This window comes from Erythrolamprus reginae, chromosome 1, assembly GCF_031021105.1.
Source record: "Erythrolamprus reginae isolate rEryReg1 chromosome 1, rEryReg1.hap1, whole genome shotgun sequence".
Taxonomy (NCBI): domain Eukaryota; kingdom Metazoa; phylum Chordata; class Lepidosauria; order Squamata; family Dipsadidae; genus Erythrolamprus; species Erythrolamprus reginae.
The window spans coordinates 294,265,353-294,290,708 of record NC_091950.1 but is presented as its reverse complement, the minus strand read 5'-3'; the positions used below and the strand labels follow the sequence as shown (position 1 = coordinate 294,290,708).

At 36.7% G+C, this 25,356-nt stretch overlaps 1 protein-coding gene across 3 annotated transcripts in view; it reads right to left on the bottom strand.

Annotated features, from left to right (window-relative positions):
* Positions 1-25,356, bottom strand: part of GRIK2 (glutamate ionotropic receptor kainate type subunit 2) — a 581,525-nt gene that overhangs the window by 116,433 nt on the left and 439,736 nt on the right. For all 3 annotated transcript variants that reach the window (XM_070733273.1, XM_070733274.1, XM_070733275.1), the window contains exons 12-13: positions 9,377-9,495; positions 2,883-3,100 (exon numbers count right to left, since the gene is read on the bottom strand). In XM_070733273.1, the coding sequence (XP_070589374.1) occupies positions 2,883-3,100; positions 9,377-9,495 (337 nt within the window). The remainder of the gene's footprint in view (positions 1-2,882; positions 3,101-9,376; positions 9,496-25,356) is intronic.

Genomic DNA, 25,356 nt, shown 5'->3' with positions numbered 1-25,356 from the left:
TAATGGACTATACTTTTTGTTATCTAATTCTTGAATAAAATTCTAACCCTAGTATAAAATATATTAATACTAATTAATATATTGTATTGTATTGTATTCTCCAAGTCTTCATCTTTGGATATAAAATATGTTCAACTGCAATCTTATTCCATATTATTATTGATTCAGAAATGTAGTGCAAAAGGTGGTGCAAAAGGTGGTGCAAAAGGTGGTGAGGATAGCAGAAAAGATAATTGGTGGTTCACTTTTTTCTATCCAGAACATAGCATATAAGCGATACTTGAGCAGAGTTTGCAGAATTGTCTGGGACATAATATATCCTTTTCACAACCTGTTTTTCTTATTTATATTATTTATTTATTTTTCAAATTTATAGGCCGCCCTTCTCCTAGCGGATTCAGGGTGGATTACAGCAATAAAAAACAATATATAGAAAAAAAACAAGTAAAAAAATTAAAATCCAGTGTTACAAGTTAAAATACCCCAATCATATGATCATCACTCACTTAGAGAGATGTTGCTGTAGCTTCAGTTGTGGGTCTAGGAGAACTCCCAAGTTGCGGATCGGTATGGGAAAAAAAATGACCATAAACATTTTCTTTTCTTTTTCCCTTTCCTTTTTTCTTTTCTTTTCTTACCTTACCTCACTTCACCTTACCTTATCTATCTTTTATCTTTTATCTTTTATCTATCTTTTATCTTTTATCTTTGATTTGATTTGATTAGATTTGTATGCCGCCCCTCTCCGAAGACTTGGGGCGGCTAACAACAGTATAAAAAGACAATGTAAACAAATCTAATATTAAAAATAATCTTAAAAACCCCAATTTAAAGAACCACTCATACATACAAGCATACCATGTATAAATTCTATAAGCCTAAGGGGAAGGGAAATTTCAATTCCTCCACGCCTGACGACAGAGGTGGGTTTTAAGGAGCTTGCAAATCTTCTCTTATCTCTTACTTTTTATCTTTTATTTCTTATTTCTTCTCTCATCTCTCATCTCTCATCTATTATCTTATGTCCTATCTATTACCTCTCATCTTATTTCTTATCATCTCTTACCTTTTATCCTCTCCTTTCCTCTCATCATCTTATCTTATCTGGTAACAGATATTACTGGACTTTTAAATAAGCAATAATTTGGAAAAATAAAATAAATTTTAAAAAATTATAAAGAACTGTAATACTCAGGGAACAGAAAAGAAGCAACTAATAGCATCAGGCAAGAAAAGGAAAAGAAACCTGCTCTTTAAGAGGAATAACGGTTCTGACAATTGGATTCCAAAACATTGCTTTTCATCTCAGACATACAATCACATAGAATAGATGACTGACATTCTTCACAAGATCAAAATAAATAGGACAGTAAATTAACGCTCTCTACTCTACTTTGGCAAAGGAGAATCAATTATATGTGCCACCAATGCTCTCTGGGAGGTTATTCATATGGTCTCTTTAAAGACCAAAAAAAATCTCTCTAAGCATTCCCCTATTCATGTTCTGACAGTTTCAATGCCCTAAACATTAGGGCAGCTATAATTGATTAGTTCCTGCTAAACAAGAGTATTTTTCCCTAATAAAATTTTCATTAAGATGCTATGTACATCTTCTGCAAAACAACCCACAAGTAAAAGCATTTCTCATTCTTTTTTGAGCAGTGAAATATTAATTAGTTTTAATTTCTGGAGTAAATTAAATTTCCACCAGAGCTTGGTTTATGTTTATTTAACACTTGTGGTATCAGCAGAAATAGCTAAATTATTCATAAAGTCAGACAAAATTCAGTCAAGCTATTAGGTCAACAGAATAGTAATTAATTTTGAAAGTTATCACCTGTGTTCACAAATATCAGCATATCCATAGGTCATAAGTATACAAATATAGGCTCAATTAACAGTGGCATGAGTCTATTACTTGTTTTTTTTCAAAACTTTCATACAAGTTGCTGTATGTTATGCCCCACATGATGTTATGTTTCTTTTAATCAAACAATCAGCTGTTCCCAATTCCCCCAGAGGAAGTGTTTAAATCCATTTGAAATTAGAAATGGTTTACCCTGAGAAGTGAATGACCCACACATATTTTAAAATAACAGCAGCTTCCCGTGCACTTGCATATAAAGTTGGGAGCAACCTTGATCTTATCTTTGAAATTAGCTTCCATTCACAGTACAATTTCACAAGAATATCAAGTGAGGAAATTAAGAATGGTAGAAACTTCCAACCTCGTGCTTCTAGAACTTGTTGCTTCTGTGACATTGTTAAGAATGTGTGTGTGTGTATTATTTCTGAACTATTTATTGAATTCATGGGAAAGGTTTTAAAATGCTAACAACATTACAAAACTCAGATAAATCAGATCCTAATAAATACATTCATAGCAAGGGGTATTATCAAGTACCCCAGTCCACTTCAAAGAAGCAGTTCAGGCTCACACAAATTTGACATTTGAGGCTGAATACTGAATTCTAACTGAAATTGAATATGTCAGGACAGATAAGTAAGTATACACAAATAAGTATATCATTTTGATACTGCCTTAGTACATCAGAAATATATTGGTCAAATATGTAACCAAGATCTGATGTTTCTAAGTAATTAAATAGTACAAGAGAATGCAGCAGAAGTATCCTTTGTCCTGCTTTTTTATTAGTCCCTTGATGAAAAAGTCAGGCTAAATATGTTAACAGCAACTATCACTTCAAAAGCAAATTATTTATGCAAAAATATATCCTACATTTTCAAATATGCCAAAAACAACAATAAGCCAGATTTAAAAATAATCTAGATGAAGAAAGGGATTTTTGGCTGCTAATTTGTTGAGAAGTAAGAAAACATAGAGTTCCTTCCCTCTCATTAATTAATTTTAAAGGTCCTACCTTAAAAAAGGTCATGGTTGCTCCATCTTCAACAGTTCCATATTCTATTTTTGTTTGCTTTGCTAAATCATCTGCTGAGTCAATAGGGGATTCCATGCGTTCCACTGTTAGAAAGGCGGCTAAATTAGCAGTGTACGAGGAAATGATGATAAGTGTGAAAAACCACCAAATGCCTCCCACTATCCTAGTGGAGAGGGCTTTGGGCATGAGCTCGGAACCTAATGAAAACCAGGGGAAAAGGATGAATCCAGACTATTAACAATAGATTTCACTGTTAGAATTCAGGGTTTTATTATCAAGGAAAAGGGAATTTTCACTGAGCAAATAAGAATGAAATAAAGCTACAGCTTAACTGACACATATGAAGACAAACAACAGAAATGGCAAAAAAGGTATATAAAACATATGATGCCACATCCATATATACACAGACATATGTATGTGTATGTGTGTATAGATACATGATATATGATATATTTATATGATGATTGATGATAGATGATAGATAGATAGATAGATAGATGATAGATAGATAGACAGATGATAGGTTGATAGATGATAGATAAATAAATGATATATTCTCTCTCTCTCTCTCTCTCTCTCTCTCATACACACACACACCTCAAATTATTTTTGAAACAAATTGCAAGATTGTGGAACACAAGATATAGCAATGATAGACCTGAATGAATATTTCACTATCATAATCTAGCATATACAAAATGACACATAAAGCAGTAATGAAAAGCAATCATTGATGTTAGCCATAAAAAAAGAAAGTTTCCATTTAACTTAAAAACAAATAATAACCTTGATCATGTCAGTTAAAATTTGCAGGAGCTCTTCAAAGCATTTATGAGCTTCTAAATAATTTGCTCATAAAATGTTTGACTTTCATAACACATAAGATGCTATCACAAACTCTAAAAATACTTGAATTAATGGGGAAGGGGGAAGTATCAGAAAACTGATACAAAGAAGCATACAAGAAATCTGACTATATTGTGCAATCATATAATGAAGTTAGATGTCACAAGTCAATAATAAAATGAAACACCTCCCATCTCTACACATAGCTCCACACTTCAAAGTAAATAGAAGTGCATGATCTACATATCTCATTTACTTCAAAAGCAATCAAACTATTATTAGTGTGCTTATTTTAAAACAAGTCAGATTATACATAAATTGCTGGAGTTGCCTGCTCATGACCATTAAAATACAGGGATTTTGGTAATATCTTCATTATTTTAAATCATAATTTAATAATAATAATACAAAAGGCTGAAATCAATAGCCTTTTTATTCCTTTAATTTGCCCCAAAAATATAATGCAATTGACATGCATGAAATCCTTAAGATGGAAAATTGAGTAACTTGAACAAACAAATATATATGCAAATATATTTATTTTCCCATAATGGGCAAAATAATTTTGCAAGGTGTAGATGCAACAAATGGTCATTATGAGTAAAGTTTTAGAAATTTAAATTAATTAGCTAGGGATTGGTTTTATTTTTATTTTTAACTAGGTAAAACGAAATGCAGGCAAGATGGACTATTTTATTCCTGATCAATTATAACATTCATATTAATTCAATCAGGGAACTCCTCCAACAAAGTAGTGGAACTCATCTTGTAGTGAAGTGTGGTGAGTTTGCTAAACTCAACATCTCAACTCAACCAAACAGTATGGAGCAGGAGGAGGAAAAAAATAACTTTGATTTTTGAAAGAGAGATGTGATGTCCTACACAAAGTATTTAATCCAAAACAGCCCATCTGACGCTGCAGTTCATCATACCCTTGTGATTTTAAAGAAAATGAACAAAAGAAAAGAAGCTGACAGCCTTGAACATGACAGCCAACTCCAGCACCAGACTTTGCCTAGAATTCTGCAGGGAAGAAAGTAAAAAAGTACCTTTCAGATGTAGTCGCTCCTATGCCCTGTCAGTCAGACACTTAAACAATAAAACACTAATAGTGCCAAATAAGCCCAAGAGCTTATACTGATTTCTTTAAAAACAGATACTTGGAAAAGTCAAACAAGATTTGGAAGAAAAGAACATAGATATGTTTGCCATTCTTGCCCCAATTACCACAAGTTCGTATCTTACCAAGAATATAAAGAGGGTGTCACCAAAGCCTGTAAAACAGAGCCTGGTTAGGGGCTGACTGTCATGTACCCAAGGTAACGTCATGTCCAGCACTATATCCCACAGTTTCCTGGGAGTAAGGGAACCAGGCAAGGAATGTATGAGTTTCCTCTATCATGTAGCTTCCAGCATTTGTTTCCTAGGTCAGTGTGTTAGGAACAAGGTAGATCAAAATAGACTCTGTGTGAGTCAAGCGTTGTTAAGCGTAGGATGGTCTCTTTTCTATGAAGCTTGATTTCTGAAAGCATTTTCATCAATTTAGACAAAAATGACTTAGTAAAAAGGTTTATCTTGTGTTAGGAGATTTGTTTTTCCATGTTAAAAAAAATGGGTAAAGCACTATTGTAAAAATGGTTGTTCACAAATATTTCTGCTGCAATCCATGCATAATTAGTAGAATTCAATTTATCCCTACTTAGAACACATTAAATTAAAATCCACTGAATGGAGTCACTTTAAAGGAGAATTGTTGCCTGAATTTTAGGGAAATTATGATTATTTTATTATAGATTTAATTTATTATTATTATTATTATTATTATTATTATTATTATTATTATTATTATTATTATTATTTATTGGATTTGTATGCCGCCCCTCTCCGCAGACTCGGGGAGGCTAACAACAGTGGTAAAACAACATGAACAATCCAATGAATAAAAACAACTAAAAAACCCTTATTATTAAAAAAAAAAAAAAACCCAAACATACACACAAACATACCATGCATAACTTGTAGTAGCCTAGGGGGAAAGGATAACTTAACTCCCCCATGCCTGGCGACAAAGGTGGGTCTTAAGTAATTTGCGAAAGACAAGGAGGGTGGGGGCCGTTCTAATCTATTATCTATTTATTTAGTTAAAGGGTGACTATCTTCAGTCAGAATTAATTGAGGGGGTACATTTTATAGTTAGAGGGCTACATATTGCCTATCATGTGGTTGCATCACACAGAAAAGTGGACATAGAATAAAATTTAAATTTGGTTTAATAGCATAAAATACAATGTTTGTGATTATTACTTTATCTATTTTTCACAGTTAGCTCCCTGAAGATAACTCAACAGTATATTTTGGAGGAATTATAATTTAGGGGGATACCAATATAACTGTTAAATAAGATTGTAACTTTACAGATGTGCTGCATCAACTGCATTGAAAACATGCACAACACTACAAAATATGCTGTTAAACTTATTTAAAAAGAAAATTATTCAGATAGAAACTTGTCAGTGTGAAATGTGAAGTGTCAGTGCTATTCAGATCACATAAGAACTACTTTCTTCTCTATGTGCAAATGATTCAGTTTACATATCTTGGTAAACCATAGTGTTGCATCAATCAACCAGTGCCCATGGTCATTGCTTCTCTTTTGTTATGTTTGATTGGGTACATGGTCCTTATTTACCAAAACACTTTTTCTTTTTTCATGCCCACTTCCCTCAATTTTCCTGGAATTGCAAGCATTTCTAAGTAGTGGGCTATTTTCACATACTTTATTTTCTAAAGAGCATTCATAAGCAACAGTTAGAATGCAGTAATTTAAGTAGTTGTGAGTGTGCCTCAAAGCATCCAGGTAACACCTATCCTTTGAGAGCTGTACTGGTTCTCAGTTAGCTTTCCATATAATTTAAGATTTAAATTTAAAATTCTTCATGTTTCAGGGCCTAGATATATAGGGTGTTTTAATGTCTCTTAAGAAAGGGTCCTTCTCCAGAAACCATTGTTGCATCTAACAGAACCAGAATACAGTGATACCTCATCTTATGAACCCCTCGTCATATGAACTTTTCGAGATACGAACCTGGAATTTAAGTTTTTTTTTGCCTCTTCTTCCAAACTATTTTCACCTTACGAACCTGCCGCCGCCGCTGGGATGCCCCGCCTCTGGACTTCTGTTGCCAGCTGAAGCACCCATTTTTGCACTGGTGGGATTCTCCTGCTGGGATTCCCCTGCAGCATCCCAAAATCCGGAGGTGGGGTTTTCCATGGAGGGGAGCCTCAGAGAAATTCCATCAGCGCAAAATGTGTGCTTCGGCTGGCAAAAGGGGTGAATTTTGGGCTTGCACGCATTAATCACTTTTCCATTGATTCCTATGGGAAACATTTTTTCATCTTACAAACTTTTCACCTTCCGAACCTCATCCTGGAACCAATTAAATTTGCAAGACAAGGTATCACTATATTTGCCAGCATGTGGCAGCATGGTGAGTTACAGATACTCCAAAATGTTCCCACATACATCTACTCCATGAGCTGCACCGGCTTCGAGTAGGCACAAGGTCCCAAGTTATTTGTGGGCCAACCAATCTACCAGCTATTTTTTGGTTCCTGAACCAATTATTAATCTATCTATAACTGAATATAAATGCAATAATATGCCCATGAATTAAGTACAGTGAACTTAATGGAACTTACTTTTCTGTATCCATACTTGGGATTCTACTTTAAAGGACTCATAATAATAAAGAAATAGATGTCAATGACACACTGCATATATTGAAACTTGAGATGTATACAAAGTACTGTAATGAAATGATTACCCTATTGAAATGTGCATAGCCTAAGATGAATCTCTAGCTGAATTGTACCCATTGTTGAAGAAGTTATTTTCAATATTAAGATAATTATAATTTCAAACATTATATGAATCTAGAGTAAGATGTCTGTAATGATTTGTTAAATTAGCTCTAGCTTCTTACTGTTGGGTATTTAATCTGGTCTATTCCTACTTCAATATTTTTTTCCTTGACATTATTTATTTATTTATTTATTTATTGGATTTGTATGCCGCCCCTCTCCAGAGACTCGGGGCGGCTAACAGCGACAATAAAACAGTGTACAATAGTAATTTGGTATTGATGATTAAAAATCAATTAATATAAAAACCAAACATACATACATACATACCATGCATAGAATTGTAAAGGCCTAGGGGGAAAGAGGATCTCAATTCCCCCATGCCTGGCGGCAGAGGTGGGTTTTAAGTTGTTTACGAAAGGCAAGGAGGGTGGGGGCAGTTCTAATCTCTGGGGGGAGTTGGTTCCAGAGGGCCAGGGCCGCCACAGAGAAGGCTCTTCCCCTGGGTCCCGCCAGGCGACATTGCTTAGTTGACGGGACCCGGAGAAGATCCACTCTGTGGGACCTAACTGGTCGCTGGGATTCGTCAATTACATTCTTTTCTAAACGGAATAGTGCCTCTATTATTTTTCCTGAAATGTTGTTTTAGAATACTTAGCTGCCCTTATCAATATTCTCTAGTTTTTGTTACTGAAAACAAATTTATCAATTAAAACCTGATTGTAAAGCTACACATATGCACACACCTTCCTAAAGCTGTCAGGTTCTCTTAAAAACCAATGATGAAAAAATATAGTCAAAAGGGAGGAGAGAATTCTTAGATATTTTATGGTAACATGGGTGAAGCCTAGTAATGACAAGAATCAGCAATGAAACTATAATATATATATATATAATTCTTGTAAGAATTAATGTGAGGACTTAAATCACAGGCATTACACTGAAATTTCTTCATGAGCAAACGAAGCTTATACTGCAGTGAGAAAGCTTTGCAAGAAACTGAATGAGTTTCTATTGCTTATATTAACAATCTTGTAGATGCCCCAAAAGAAAAAAGAAAAATAATGAACTGAGCATAGCAAATTAAAGGTGGCATGCGCCATATGACCTACAACCTCCATCTATCCAGACTGATTTATTTATTATGGTTTATTCTCAGGTTAATATATCTATTAACATATCTATTATTTTAGCAACCATTTATATTTTAGTCATTTATATCTTTCCTTTCAGGTAAGGTACAGCATGCAATACATCAATGTTTATTCTGTCAAGAGTGCTAATGGTCATTCATTAATCTCCATATATTTTTTTTCCAAATGCAGCTTGTTTGCAACCAATAATGCACACAGGGATGACATTTATTAAACATGCACTAAATGGCATTTTGTTTCTGCCTTAAGTGCAGAAGGGGGAAGTTAATATTGGAAAGTAGACCATAATAAGGAGGTTCATGCTTTCAGCTCTTGCTTGATGTAGATATTAATGTTTGAAGAATGCAAGTTATTGTGTCCATTAATGGCATGTACTTCCTCTTGGGATTAGTTTGGAACTGTCTGAAAACGCTGATGTTTTGATTTATGCTTGTTTTCTGGCCACTTTGTTTCTGAAAGCTTGTTTATTAAAAAAAAAAAAAGCTGGTCTATGGTTACATGCGTAGAGGTACCCATGCAAGCGGTTTGTGCCAGAGAAAAACAGAACAATTACCCCCAGCAAAAAGTGGGACATGGCACCCAAGAGAAATAGCAGACTGAATCGTATACCTTGCTGCATGAGAGCTCCAACTCCAAACCAGAAACTATTTAGCAAGGTAAAATTGTTTTCCACCACGTCTGAGTCAGGATTGCAAGGGTGTGGGTTATACCACTCATAGGGACTAAACCTGTGGTAATTGACAAAGATAAAAAAAACAGATTTAACAAGCAGCAAACCGAAAAGCTATTCAGCAAATTTGCTGCAAAAGAGCAGAAAAACACAAGAAAAAGTTAAATAGAAAACAGAAAGAAAATCTTCACAATAAAACTGCATTATACAATAGAAAGAAAGAAAGAAAGAAAGAAAAGAGAAGAAAGAAAGAAAGAAAGAAAGAAAGGGAAGGAAGGAAGGAAGGAAGAAGAGAAGTAATGAAAGAAAGAAAGAAAGTATTCTATCAGCTAATTAATATTGCTTTATTAATAACAATAATACAATAATGTACTCAGAAACAATATAGCCCCAAGAGAAGTCACTCAAAAGCTTTTAGGAAGCATTACTTAATTTTTCAGTAACATTACACCAGGTAGCTATCAGGCATGTTACTACATATCAAGAAGAGGAAACTGTTACGTTAAGCTAATTAGTAAAGACATAATTGCATTTTAAAAATTAATTGCAATTTTTCACAAAAGCTTTCAGCCAACGAACACAGAAGGAAATCAATTATAACTGTGGGTTAATATATTTTATTAAAATTCAAAGGATGTTATTATGATGATGATTCAGCCATTATTATCATTATAAATCTGAAATGTATGTGAATGTCCAACCTCTAGATCAGATAGAACTTGCATAAATTATCTGGAACAGTCAATTATTTCTATAATTAACTGACAGAACTCATTGCAGAGACTCCCTTGTGTTTCTGCCCCCCCCCCAAAAAAAATTTATTTAACGGTAGAATGGACTATCTTAAATCCACATGTAAATCCACATTATACATCTCTTGATTATTTGTTTGAGAAGTGACTGATTTTTTGGGGGGAGAAGTATTTTTTAAAAATACTCTATACATTTGCATTTGATTACTGGAAGAGATACCAATAGAACAATGTGTGATATTTACATCACTGATAACTTCCAGTCTGAAATCCAGTTTGTTGGGTTATGGCTAAAACAGGAGTAGGGAATTTATATACCTATTGCTGTACCATCTATCACACTTTATTGCACTTATTGTGATTTCTGAAAATTCTAGTTTAAGATGTGGAGAACCACCCAAAGCAATATATAAAGATTTCCCTGCTTATTGTTCATTGTTTTTATGTAAAAGCAATTTTAGGAACAAGTTCTTATGAAGCAAAATTGAATTTCCAAATTAATGTCCATGGTTATTCGTATCTTGATGAGTCACATATATCAGATGGATAGCTATATAGATTTTATGAATAACTATTTAAAAAACAAATAATTCCACCTCAGGTAAGCATTTGGATAGTAGAGAGCCTATTAGATTTGTTATTGGGTCTTTTAATTTGGCACAATTAAAAATTGTGCATTTAATATCAGTTACATCATAGAAGGAGAAAAGAGACAGCATGGTAAACAATGTATCCGATATAAGAATGTAAGAACTAAGTTCTTGATAATACATTATTGTAACTTCTCAAATCTTTAAAGCCACTCTGTTACAAAACCAAATTGATGTACAAACCCATTATTAATGCATTAAAGGGTAGAAGGACAACAACTTGTCATGTAATTAAAGATATCTGAATAATGTTTTTCTCACTTCAGAGAATGCAATCTTATTTCCAATAATCTTTTCAACACATTAACATTCAGAAGATCAAATAAGACATTTTTATCCTCTTAATAAAATGATAGTATATCTCCTTAAAAGCCTGTGCTTGAGAAACAAAGAAATGTTTCATTTTGGTCTCGCAAGGAAAGCTGACATTGCTGCGTAGAAAAAGTTGATGGGTTTTATAATTATGTATTCTGACCCTCTCTTTTTTGTGCAGCGTTTCTCAAGTAATCTAGGATTATTTTATTTCTTTTATTGTGTATTAGTATAAGAAGAATCTCTTTCAATGTACTTTGTTTTTGATTTAGTAACTTATTCACAACTTTCAGTAGCTGCATATGTATAAGGATCATCTGAAGGACAAAAATATGATTTATAGTTTTCATGCTCTGAGTTTACTTGTCTCATTGAGTAGGTTGGGGTTTATAGGTTTTAAGCACTTTGGGGTCAAGGAAAAATGATTCAAAATTCCATGAAGTGAATAAAAGAAAATACTGTCCTTTTTTCTTTTCTTTTCTTTCTTTCTTTCTTTCTTTCTTTCTTTCTTTCTTTTGGTTTACAGTTAGACAGAAACAAAAGAGGGCAAAACATGCAGAAAATAGATATAATTATAATTAAATGTATCTCAACGAGATTTATACAGAGATGACACTAGAATAAAGTTTCATGTTTTATCTATGAAAGAAAAAATGTAGAAATACAGTGATCCCCCGCTCGTTGCGAGGGTTCCGTTCCAGGAGCCCCCGCAACGAGCGGGTTTTCGCGAAGTAGCGATGCGGAAGTAAAAACACCGTCTGCGCATGTGCAGACGGTGTTTTTACTCCCACAGCGCTAGCGAGGAGCCGAAGATTGGGGGCGGGGCGGCTGTTTGCCGCCGGCATGGAGGGCTTCCTAGCAACCCCCCAAACCCGGGTTGGGGGTCCGGGGGGCGCTTGGTATCGCCGGTTTTGAGCTGAGTCCGGAAGCGAATTCGCTTCCGGACTCAGCTCAAAACCGCCGATAGCAAGCGGCAAGGAACGGCTTGTCTCGGCGCTTTCGAGCTGTCAGCTTGAAAGCGCCGAGACAAGCCGTTCCTTGCCGCTTGGTATCGCCGGTTTTGAGCTGAGTCCGGAAGCGAATTCGCTCCCGGATTTAGCTCAAAAGCGGCGATACCAAGCGGCAAGGAACGGCTTGTCTCGGCGCTTTCGAGCTGACAGCTCGAAAGCGCCGAGACAAGCCGTTCCTTGCCGCTTGCTATCGGCGGTTTTGAGCTGAGTCCGGAAGCGAATTCGCTCCCGGATTTAGCTCAAAAGCGGCGATACCAAGCGGCAAGGAACGGCTTGTCTCGGCGCTTTCGAGCTGACAGCTCGAAAGCGCCGAGACAAGCCGTTCCTTGCCGCTTGCTATCGGCGGTTTTGAGCTGAGTCCGGAAGCGAATTCGCTCCCGGATTTAGCTCAAAAGCGGCGAGAATGAACGGCGTGGGCGGGCGAAGGGCGGGCGGCAGCGAGGAGTTTGCGTGGGCGGTGGGGAAACTCCTCGCTGACACCAGCAAGAGGGGGAAGACCCAGGGAAGCCGCTGCCATCTACGCATGCGTGCCCGGCACGCATGCGTAGATGGTATTTTTGACTTCCGGGTTGAAAAATAGCGAAGTACCCTGTTCGCAATGGTTGGGGACGTAATAAACGGGGGATCACTGTATTTGTATGTTGGGGTACATAGACAAGACTTGGCTTTAGGTTACTATTACTAGTTTCCATCTACAGAAAGCATTCAAGCATGAGAATGCAATTATTGGATTAAGACCACTTTTTCAGGCTTCATGGACTATACTTGATGTTGGGAATTTAGCATGTCTCTCTCTGTAACCTTTCACATCTTGAATCATTGATGAACTTTCATCAGGGTTCAGATTTGTATTATAGAGAATACTGCCTTAAATGTGAATGCATAAACTCATGAATAAATATTAGGCTATTTACTGTGAGAGGAAGGTGAAAATCCCTACCCACCTCCAAGCAATTCCTAGTTGTTAGTATGAAATTAAGATAGGTTGACTCTCAATTTCAGCTAATTATAAAATTTGCTTGTTTGTCTTCCAGATTCATATTGATCATTTTCCATTTTCATATATAATGTCAGGATTAATCAGTATAACAAAGACTTCAATTTAAATAGTTCCTTGGAACAGTTTTGTTATCCACCAGTTTGAATATTATCACACAGTTATTACCTCAAGCCATCCTGACAGTATATGCACAATTGGAGTGAAGTTTAGAATGTATCCAAGAGATTTTAACCATCAGAAACCTAAAATATTTTTCAGTGGCTTTATAGGGACTTGGTTATGTTGAACAAAGTTGCCAAATAGCACTGCAGGTGCAACAATGATAGGAAAATATTTTATGCCACTGTTCTTGCCATGATATAACTATTAATATAGACTATACAGTAGTACCTCTAGATATGAGTTTAATTCATTCCAGAACGGAGCTCGTATGTCGATCAACTCATATCTGGAACAAATGGCTTTAGACTTTGTTTTTCCCCGCCGAGATAACCAGAAGCAAGGATTCTTGCACCACCTAGTGGAAGCTTGGCTCGTATCCCGAATTTGAGCTCGGGTGTAGAACAGAAATTTCGCTCCCGTCGTGGCTCGTAACTTGGAATACTCACATGTGGAGCAGCTCGTATCTAGAGGTACTACAGTATATACATATTTGATTAATTTTGCTCTTGACCTTTCTACAACAGCACTCCAGATTGCTCTTCCATTATTTCATACCCTGGAGCTCTTCTGAAAGCCAGGGAGATCCTCAAGATTCTCAATAATGAAAGACTGAATAGGCACAACCTTTCATTCCAAGTGATGACTAATGTCTCAAATGAGCAATGTAGCAGATTCCCAGAGAATTATCCAAGCATCCTCTCCTGGTTAACAGATTAACAGAGTTGGAAGGGATCTTGTAAATCATCTAGTCCAACCCCCCACCCAAGCAGGAGACCCTACATCATTTCTGACAAATGATCATCCAGTCTCTTCTTGAAAGCTTCCAGTGATGAAGCTTCCACAACTTCTGAAAGCAAGCTTTTCCATTTTCCTTATTTCTAGATTGAATCTCTCCTTGGTCAGTTTCAATCCATTATTCCTTGTCTGGCCTTCAGGTGCTTTGGAAAATAGCTTGACCCTCTCCTCTTTGTTGCAGCCCCTCAAATATTAGAACATTGTTATCATGTCTTCCCTAGTCCTCCTTTTCACTAAACTAGCCATGCTGAGTACTTGCAACCATTCATTGTATGTTTTAGCCTCCAGTCTCTTAAGCATCTTGATTGCTCTTCTCTGCACTTTTTTTAGAGTCTCAACAACTTTTTTGTAGTATGGTGACCAAACTGTTAATTAAATGGGTCTGTCAATAGATTGTCTGTTGACCACTGTGATGTTGCTTGCTCGAATAACATGAATAAGAACACTTAATTCCACAGAGAAGTGAGCATCAATTTTGCCATCTTCCCTATGACTTTCAAGATAAGTGACTTAACTAGCATCAAACTGATTTGAAAGCTCCGGGCATCCTTCTATATTATATGCAGCATTTCAATATGAAATGGGATCTATGATGAATTGTTCTTTTTTTCAGACTTAAAAGTTGGCTAAATCAACTTTTCTATATTATTTAAGGAAGAAATCTATACCAATTTGAAGCAATTGATTGTTATATGTTGCTTATCAACATTTCAGTTAGGAATTTAAAAAGGAGAATAGAGGGTGGACGAGATGGGGGGAAACAGCCATTCAAGAAATGTGGTGAAAACCATTCAAGTTGTTTTGCTTTGCAACAAATGTCCAGGAGCCCCTTTATCTTTCTTCTTTTCCCTCTCAAGTTGTTATGCTTATTAATTGTGAGGTAGGCATCTTTTAAAATTTTTTTTGGAGAGAAGCACATTTAGAGAACTTATAAAAATATCTCTCCTTCAGCAAACAATTGTGTGAGGCAATGCCCAACGTAGGAACACAACTTTCAAAGTGTTTCTTACATTGCCATAAAAATGCTTGACAATCCTGCTATTAATTCACTAAACAGGTGAGATGCTAGCTGTACGGTAATCTAGGACAGCAATTCAAACACCATTAGAAGGAATTAGAGTCTCTTTGCTACCACCTTGTGGTTGTCTGGATATTTGCAGCCTAAATCTCATAGCTCTCCATAAAGCTATGGAAAAAAAAGGGGGGGGGGTTTAAAATGGAAAGGCAAAATGTCTAGAACTATAGGAAAACCTGGAACTATAGCACTAGCACTTAGGCTTATATATCACTTCACACTGCTTTATAACCCTCTCTAAGCTGTTACAGAGTCAGCCTATGTCCCTCAACAATCTGTGTCCTCATTTTATTGATCTTAGAAGGATGGAAGGCTCAGTCAACCTTGATATTGTTGAGATTCGATCTGCCAAACTGCTAGCAGTCAGTGATCAGCAGAAATAACCTACAATACTGCATTCTAACCACTGCACCTCTGCTGCTCTTTATGCTTCCTTTAGGAATCTTAACCTATCTCTAGTGTTGGGCGAACTGAACCTGCAAAGTTTGGGTTCGTGCCAAACTTTGCAGTGTTTGGCATGCCGAACCCAAACCCCAACCTTTTAAAAAGTTCAGGTAAAGTTCAGGTTCAGGTTTGGCCAAACACCGCGAAACGCCACCGCCAGGGGGGAAAGTGGGGAATCCCATCATGGGATTTCCCACCTCCTTTTGCTTGTGGCGCTGCAAGCAAAAGGAGGTGGGAAATCCCACAAAGGGATTCCAGGAGCTTTGATGTCACAGAGACTACTTCCTGGCCGGCCGAAATGGGGAGGAAGGAGTCTCCGTGATGTCAAAGCCCTGCCCCAGGAATCCCTTCGTGGGATTTCCCACCTCCTTTTGCTTGCAGTACCACTGCGGCATCCTTTTCTGTAAAAATAAAAGGAAGCAAAAGGAGGTGGGGAATTCCCTACCTCCTTGTTTATTTTTACAGAAAAGGACACCGCAGCGGCTTGCTGCAAGCAAAAGTTCAGGTTCAGGTTTGGCGAACTCATCTGAACTTCATGGCAAAGTTCGGATGAGTTTGCCGAACCCGAACTTCGTTGGGTTCGCCCAACATTACCTATCTCCCATTTGTTCAAGCAAATATCCTTTCAAGCTAATGGGGAAGAGCATGTATACAAAGAAGATGAAGATGTAGAGAACAGTTACATTTAGGCAGAAAGACTTTTCCACTTACAGCAAATGCTGTTTGAAACTACCTTTAAATATTTAGGCATAAATACTAAAGATTTTAAAAGATTAAAAATCTTAATATTCATACTGATTGTAATTCTAAAGCCTTTGCGTCTTGCTCTATCTAAAACAAAATTAAAGTTGAGCTATGACCCACTGTCAGGCCTTTGAGGCTGAGGAAGTCAGCACCCATACCCTCACTTACAAAAGCAATGAGTGAGCACATGAATGCATTCCATTTGCCTGGCACTCCATAATCTGAGATGCCATAGTTTGGCATTTGTTGAGAGCTTTAATTACAAACTCAGAGTCCAAGTTATCATTTGCTGCAACAATACATCTCTGGAACTACTCCCCCAATCTGTTTTGGGATGTGAGGTCAAAACAGGAGAGTCACATGCACATGCATGAAGAGTCACGTGCACATGTGCAGGGGGGATGTGCAGGGGAGGCATTGCATTATGAGTGTGAGGAATCGTGCACGTGTGACAGTGCGTTCATACACATTTTCAGCACCGGAGAGAAAAGAAGTTCGCCATCATTGGTATATAGCAGTGATGGCGAACCTTTTTTTACTCTGGTGCCAAAAGAGCGTGCACACGTGCTATCACGCATGTGCGAGTGCCCACACCCATAATTCAATACCTGGGGAGGGTAAAAATAGCTTTCCCCACCCAAAGGCCCTTCTGGAGGCCAGAAATGGCCTGTTTCCCAACTTCTGGTGAACCCAGTAAGCTCGTGTTTCATCCTCGACAGACTCCAAAGGCTTCCCTGGAGCCGGGGGAGGGTAAAAACACTTCCTCCATCCCCCCGGAGGCTCTCTGGAAGCCAAAAACACCCTCCCAGAGCCTCTGTGTGAGCCAAAAATCAGCTGGCTAGCACACACATGCATGTTGGAGCTGAGCTAGGCCAACGGCTCGCATGCCAGCAGATATGGCTCCACATGCCACCTATGGCACCCGTGCCATAGGTTCACCATCATTGGTATATAGTATCCTAAAATTATCCTATTACCACCAGCCAAAATCTGTTTATATCATAGTTTCTAAATTTCGATGTAGCAGCTACAGTATGAGGTGAAATCACAAACAGCATAATTGGATCAGGTCAAGCCATGTATTTGTTTCTCAAAATAATCTGAAGTGCTTACAAGCAAATGGTATGTAGAGGCAGCACTAGACAGTTTAAGCCCAATAGCCCTTGATAGAACTATATTCTATAAATATATTAATTACCCTTGTAAAAGTTCCAGGTTAATGGGCATTGCCACATTTTGTGGCAAGAAATCCCACAGATTAATTTATAAATTAGCTATAAACAACTGAGACTTATTAACGCATGTGTGAACTTAAAATTGTGTTGCCTTAATACGAGACCACTTTCTATCTACTAAAGTTGAAATCTACTAAATTATAATTGCCCTTTGGTTCATTTGCACAAATATGAGCAATATTTCTGGAACTCTGAAGATTATCTTCAGTATTTTGATCGGGCTGGCAATAGTGTGTTCCTAGCTTTAACTTTCATTTCTATCCACATATACCTCCCATCATATTTACAAATAATCATCAGGGTTCAAATCTTTGGTATAATGTTAGATTTTTATATTTGCTTTCATGTAAAGAGCAACATCCCATAGCATTATTATTATTATTATTATTATTATTATTATTATTATTTATTAGATTTGCATGCTGCCCCTCTCCGTAGACTCGGGGCGGCTCACAACAATAACAAGAACAATGTAAAAAACAAATCTAATAATTTAAAAAACACTAAAAAACCCATTATTAAAAGCAAACATTCCATGTATAAACTGTATAGGGCTGGGGGAGATGTATCAGTTCCCCCATGCCTGACGACAAAGATGGGTCTTAAGAGCTTTACGAAAGACAAGGAGGGTGGGGGCAACTCTGATATCTGGGGGGAGTTGGTTCCAAAGGGTCGGGGCCGCCACAGAGAAGGCTCTTCCCCTGGGTCCCACCAAACAACATTGTTTAGTTGACGGTCTTCCTGGTCTTGCCTATAAAATCTGCATCTAGAAATTACTGCATCCAACTAATTTTCTCCATATTTCTAGGTTTCTATTGCTTGGCTCAGATATGTTTTTAACAATCGTACACACTGTATACTTTTCCAAATGTCATTGGTATGAGCCTTTTTTCACAGCCTTTTTCTCACCCTTTCATTTCTTTATTAACATTACCATGCGTTAACTCATATCCAGTCTTTTTGTTATTTTGAATAATATTTCTGGAAATATCTACACATTTCTTTACCACACGAAGGCTTGTAAAATCTGCTCTGCCACCATTTCAATATTTAAAATAGAAGAGCCTTGTTCTATTTCAGTCTTCTTAGTACACATTCAACTTTTTCTGAAATATTCTCCAATGATTAACAAAGCTAAAGCCTCTCTTCTTATCATGAAATAAGCCATCCATATATTGAGATTTTAGAGGTCTTCCTGACTACGTATAAAAATAACAGGAAGCCATTTTGAAATGTTATCCTCTCATTCTTGGAACTCAGTATAAGTTCTTTATGAATCTCTGAATTATTTTCAGAAATATATTTCAGAAAGCTTGCAAAGTTTATTAAATTGTTTTGCAGTATGTAGTGCTGAATGTTTTCATCTAATGGTATATTTTATATTAAATGGCTAAGACCTGAGCAATAATACTCTTCATTAGTTTTTTTATTGAGAAACTCTGAAGAGACTTGAAGGGTGTAAACAAAGTATTAAAATGCATGACTGCCTAACATTGTAGACCATATAATGTTGTGATAATTGCATCTATTAAAGATGAGGTATCAAAACTACCACCTGCTCACTACTAAAGACAAACAAATCTAAAAATGGAGACTTGTCTATTAGAATTGCACTCATTCTTTTACCTAAAAGGTTAATACTTACTACCTTGGAATGTTTGTTTAAGAAATCAAGTATTCTTATTTCTTATTTCTATTTATAAAAAGATCAAAGGGAATATTATGTCAATGGGTATGTAAAACAGATTTGTACAGGAGTTAGAAATGTGTGTATATAAACATCTCTCTCTCTATGTATATATGTATATATACAGAGAGAGAGAGAGAGAGAGAGAGATGTATATAGCTGCACATATATATAGATACACACACACACACAGAGAGAGAGAGAGCATATAATATGGTTCATCTAGTAATAACAATTGGGAGGTGATGCAGAAGTTTCTGCTATTAGAGAAAACTGCCCTAAAGTTGAGGTGACAGAAGTAAGTTTTCCAGTTGGGTTTTCCTCTTTGAAAGCTGTGTTTTCAATAATGAAAGGGAAAGAAATCTAATCTATCCCATGAAACTAGAGGTGCTGTCTGAGAAATAGCCACCTTTTAAGTGACTGGCCCCATACATTGTATTAGTAGCAACCTACCTCTTCTATCTACATCACAGGTCCCTAATCAAATAAAGTTGCACAGATTTTTATACCCATCCATTTGAACAGATTCACTAAAATGTTTGTCTTCAAAATCTAGAGAACTTGATAGACATGCATCAAATAGGAAAATTGGTTAGCAAGGTAGAAACATTAGATTGCTTCTTGTTAATTAATGGTACAAGCTCCTCTTGCATAATGTATATATTGATCAATCCTATGGCTGTTTTCCAAGGTGAGAAATGCACTTGGAATGACCAGAGGAGGGTGCCTACCATACAGGGATGGAAGAAAAGATAATGATTAGTGACAGCCAAAATTGAGCAAGGGCACTGACTGGCACATCATCTAGTAAAAATAAAATAATCACAGGTAAGTGGCTTCCTATGATTGAATATCTTAAGTTCTCTGTTTTAATTTGCCATTATGGTAATTCAGACATTAAATATTATGCCTCTCTATTCTCTTTATGTTACAATGCAATGTATCACTAACAAATCTATATAATCTTACACATTATACGATGCATAATAAACATTGGTTTGATACAACATACAATACAGTATAAAGCTGTACAGCTAAAGAAAGCAAACTCTGATTTAGGGTTCTAGAAAACTTAAAAAACAAAAACCTAGCTATGCTTCCAGGTTAAGGTTGGTGTTTGTTTAATGGTTTTATTTTGTGGATTTTCTTGCTAGAGCATGTTAGTCCAGTCTATCTATTGATTTAATATTTTAGTTGCTTTATGTCTCTTTTAGATTTATGTGTTGCCCAGACCCACTGGAGATGGGCAGCCAAATAAATTTAAAATAATAAAAATAACAGACAGAAAAACAAGAAAGCTGCTGACTGTTCACTATGCATTACATAACCATGGTAAATTACACTTGCCTGGCAGAAATGAAAGCAGAGATTTTACTTCAAGCCAAACAAACTATCCTAGAAGAACAGCATGCATTGGCTGATTATGGAAAAGACAGTCAAGAACAAACATTGATCCAAGGTAAAAACTGGAACTTACTAATATTCAGGCAACAAAACATGGATATCAAGATAAACATAAGAAAAGAATACTGTCAAGGAAAAGCTTTACATGCTACAAAGATTGGAGGTATTGAGGGGAAACAACTTTGATAGCATATACCAGTAATCATCAGCTAATGGCCTACACAGATCCTATTCTACCGTGTTTCCCTGAAAGTAAGACAGTGTCTTACTTTCTTTTTACCCCCAAAAGCCCCACTACGTCTTACTTTCGGGGTATGTCTTACATTGGGAAAAAATTGAAAGGGTCGCATTCCCGAAGGCATCTCCCCAGAGTCCAGAAGGGCAGCCGCGGGACAGGAGCCTTGTGAGCCCTTTTCCAAGTTCAACCTCAGGGCTCCAAGCAGCGTGCATGCGTGGAGCCACAGACGCGTGTCGGGGAAGCGTGTGTCTGGAGGGGAGGAGCCGCTCTGTGCAGTTGGGAGCCCCACCTGCCTGCCGGAAAGGAGGCGGGCGAAGGAGGGTGCAGCTCCGGCCGCTCGCCTCGGAGCTGGTCGGCCTCGCTGGCCGCTTGCAGCCGAGCCTCGGCAGGACTCGGTTGCTGGGACGAGCGCCTTCGCTGCAAGCCGCCGCCCGCTCGGCTCGCTTCGGACCAGCGCCGTCCTTTGCTTTGCCAAGCCGGGGAAGAGGCGGTGGTGCCGCGGCGAGGCGAAGGCAATGGGCGCGTGGGGAGCTTGGAAGCGACGTCATCAGGCTCCCCCCCCAGCAATACCCCCGACCCCCTGAAACCCCCGATACGTCTTACAATCGGGGGTGTCTTACTATCGGGGAAACAGGGTATTTCACAGGAGCAATGTAGCACTATGTAAATCATAGTGTTATAACTATGTTCCTATTTTAGGTGACTATCAGAGGGGAAAAAATAACAGATAGCAGTTAAAACATCCTTTTAAAAAAACCTTTGCCAACTAAACCTACATAGAGATACAGCTGAGATCAAGATAACTGTGGCAGTTTTTTAAAATTATAGAACCAACTCAGATTAACCTGTATATAGGTTAATTTGACCAAAAAAGATGCATAAAAACCAGAGCTCAGCTAAAATATAGCCAAAGAACTACAAATGACATCTGATATATTTCTCTGCTGATATCTTGAACTAAATGAAATTTGGGAGATTGCAGCTGAGCAATAGACTGGAGAAGGCTAATTTATACCAAAGGGATGATTGCTATTCATCAGTTCTCCAAGCAAATCTTGAAAACAAGGGGCACAGCTTCTTGGGATAACATTATTGTTTCCAAATTTAAGATATGAAACCAATTAAATGAAAGAGCTGGAGAACTATTTGAATAAGCACATCTACTCTTTTTGTTGGTTTCCATTGAATGTAGAAACAACTAAAGGACATTTTGTTTAAAGGATTCATAAAGAAACATAAAACAAGAATTTTATATTCATGCTTAGGTATTCTGAAACAACTTTTTGTAAAGTTTTTGTTTGGATCTATTGCATACATTATTAGAGAATAATCATATTCCCTAAATTATTTGTAATTAAATATAGTTAAATGAAATCAAATTCAGTTTCTGGCCATCTGTAGTGTTACATTTCACTCAAATGCTAGGAGTGTCCTTGGCTCAGAAGATACTTTACATCACAGATATTTCCTATTAAGAACTGTAAATATAATACACTGTACTGACAGTAGTATTTGAAGGTGTCTAGAAAGACGTGCTAGACATATCTTTATATTTACAAATGGTGAAATAGATTTCTGTATGAAACAGTAGCAAATAAAGGAGTATGATTTCAGGAAACCTTAGGAAGTTTTCTGAATTTGATGGAAAATTTTATTCTGCCACCAGTTTCAGCAATCCATAATTGCATGCCCCCGCCTCAAAAAAAAAAAGGCATATGATGAATAAGTTGTAAACCTGAATCCTCCAAATTAATAGAATGCCACTCCCTTGCAAACTTAGTCAACAATGTTGACAATGGCCACATGCATCAGTGATAAGCTTACAAATGTTTCCTCTCCCTTTGTTTCCTGGAGCACTTTGACCTGGCCTTAAGCTGCTGGAACCGGCCAGGCTGCCTGCCAATTCTGAAAGAAAGGCCAGCCATGCTCTCAGGCTGATAATCTACCACAGGCTTGCATTAAACAAGAGGAAATCAATAAACTTCAGTACATGTCACTGACCCTACAACATAGCAAACTTCCTGAGGAAGTCAAAGTGCTAAAATCTACTACTTATTAGTACTACTATTACAGTGCTTTTTGGCACACGATGATCAATCTAAACGATTTATGGGCAAAAATATCAGTATCTGACAAAGTGAAAGTGTGGCAAATCTTGAAACCAAGACTTACGAAGAGAGATTGCGGGAACTGGGCATGGATAGCCTAGAGAAAAGGAGGGGCAGAGGGGACATGATAGCTGTATACAGGTATATGAGGGGTTTCCACAGAGAGGAGGGAGCCACTCTATTTTCCAGGGCACCAGAGGGCTGGACGAGGAACAATGGCTGGAAGCTGACCAAGGAGAGATTCAACCTAGAAGTAAGGAAGAACTTCCTGACGGTCAGAGCGATCAACCAGTGGAACAACCTGCCTGCGGAGGTTGTGAACTCCCCAACTCTGGACACTTTCAAGAGGAGATTGGACTGCCATTTGGCTGGGGTGCTTTAGGATTCCGGCTCAGGCAGGGGGTTGGACTTGATGACCTGCATGGTCCCTTTCAACTCTAACAATAAATAAAAAATAAATAAGTCAACACTTATTATTATTATTATTATTATTATTATTATTATTATTATTATTGTTGTTGTTGTTGTTGTTATTGTTATTGTTATTGTGATTATTATTATTATTATTATTATTATTATTATTATTATGTCATGCTCGCATTCAGTCAATTCTGGCAACAGAAGGTATTTTAATGATTGCAAATTCTGAGTGCTTCGAAAGTTGGCTATTGGTTTTTTTAATATATCTCTAGTTTATTATATTTAAAATGTGGGTTGACATGAATATCAATCTTCATTTTAAAAGGTATGTGCTAATTCTCCATTCTGTCTGTATTCCTGCTAAAAATGGGTGGAAGTGATGATGAGGATAGTTTCTGTTAGTTATTGCTCTAAAGTTGTTTTAAAATGACATATTCAGGTAAAATTATAAGCAGAACAAGGATAGAAAACATTATAAGTAGAAAATGTTTTTTAAAAAACTTCCTGCATACTAATCTGGAACTGGGAAGCCCTTGGCTGTTTTTTTTTTTAAAGTATTGATAAGCACAATTTTAAAATGTGTGTTAATTTTAATATTTGCTTGATTTTCAAATAGTCTAAAGAAGGTAAACGAATGCACTGAATATGGAATAAAAGGAAAATAAATAATAAAATAAATACTATATTATAACATAAATTATTTAAAAAAATATTGAATTAAAATTTTTAGAGGAACATGAAGAGTAACATATTTTTGTATGATTTCAGACACAAATATCGCAGATCGGACATAAACACCATAAAAATCAAGTAACAAGACTATACAGAACTTTGACCCTAAAAGTTCAGATACAAAATATTTCTACAAAAATCTTTTCAAGATTAAAAAAAAGCCTAGTATCTAACTGAAGCATAGACATTGTGGCATAAAATATGTTCTAGGTAGATTCAAATACCTGATTTTAAATTATTAATTAATTAATTAAAATCCAATGTACACTGAAACACAAAATTACGATATATATCATTAAAGCATATGTACTGTATATATATATATATATATATATATATATATAATATATATATATATATATATATATATTGTGTGTGTGTGTACACACACACACACAAACACACACATTCATAACACAGAATTTCAGAATTTTATAATATTACTGTCAGTCATCTTAACAATTTGAATGCAAAACTATTCCCACCTCAAAACAATATTTAATGTTACAATTTATATTTATATTCAGTTTATATTATACAATTTATATTCAGTTTTTGGCAGAGTGGCTTTAAAGACTTAGAAATAATATTAAGTAAATAAATGCTTACCAAGGGTTACACAGTATATAGATATACTGAACACAGCGAGACCTGAGCTGCCTTCCCTCTATAAATACTGGTGGGTGAGTGTGGAGGGAAGGCAGCTCAGGTCTTGCTGTGTTCTCCCTAGCACAAGGACAAAAGCACCAGCCTGAAGATGACGAGTGGGACCTCGTTGAAACGTCACCAGAAATCTCTGAAACTTACATGGGAAAAAAGTCCGAATATGCCATTTAATACTGCAGATTTTCCTGAAGGATGCTTGAAATATTGAGTGGAATCCACACAGAATTTCCTTTTACAAATGCCTTAGAGATCTGTCCCATGTTTGTATTTGGTTAATTTGAGGATGGAGTGTGTACCATTGAGGAAATCACTTACATATTTAAATTGTGCTTTCCATCCATATTAAATATGTGTTGCTAATATAACAATATTCATAAACACATTTGCTTCTCAATAACCCACAGCTAATCATTACCATATTTGATCCGCAAGTAACACTGGTTGTTTTTTTTAAGTCAAGAACAATTATTATGAATCCCTTCTAC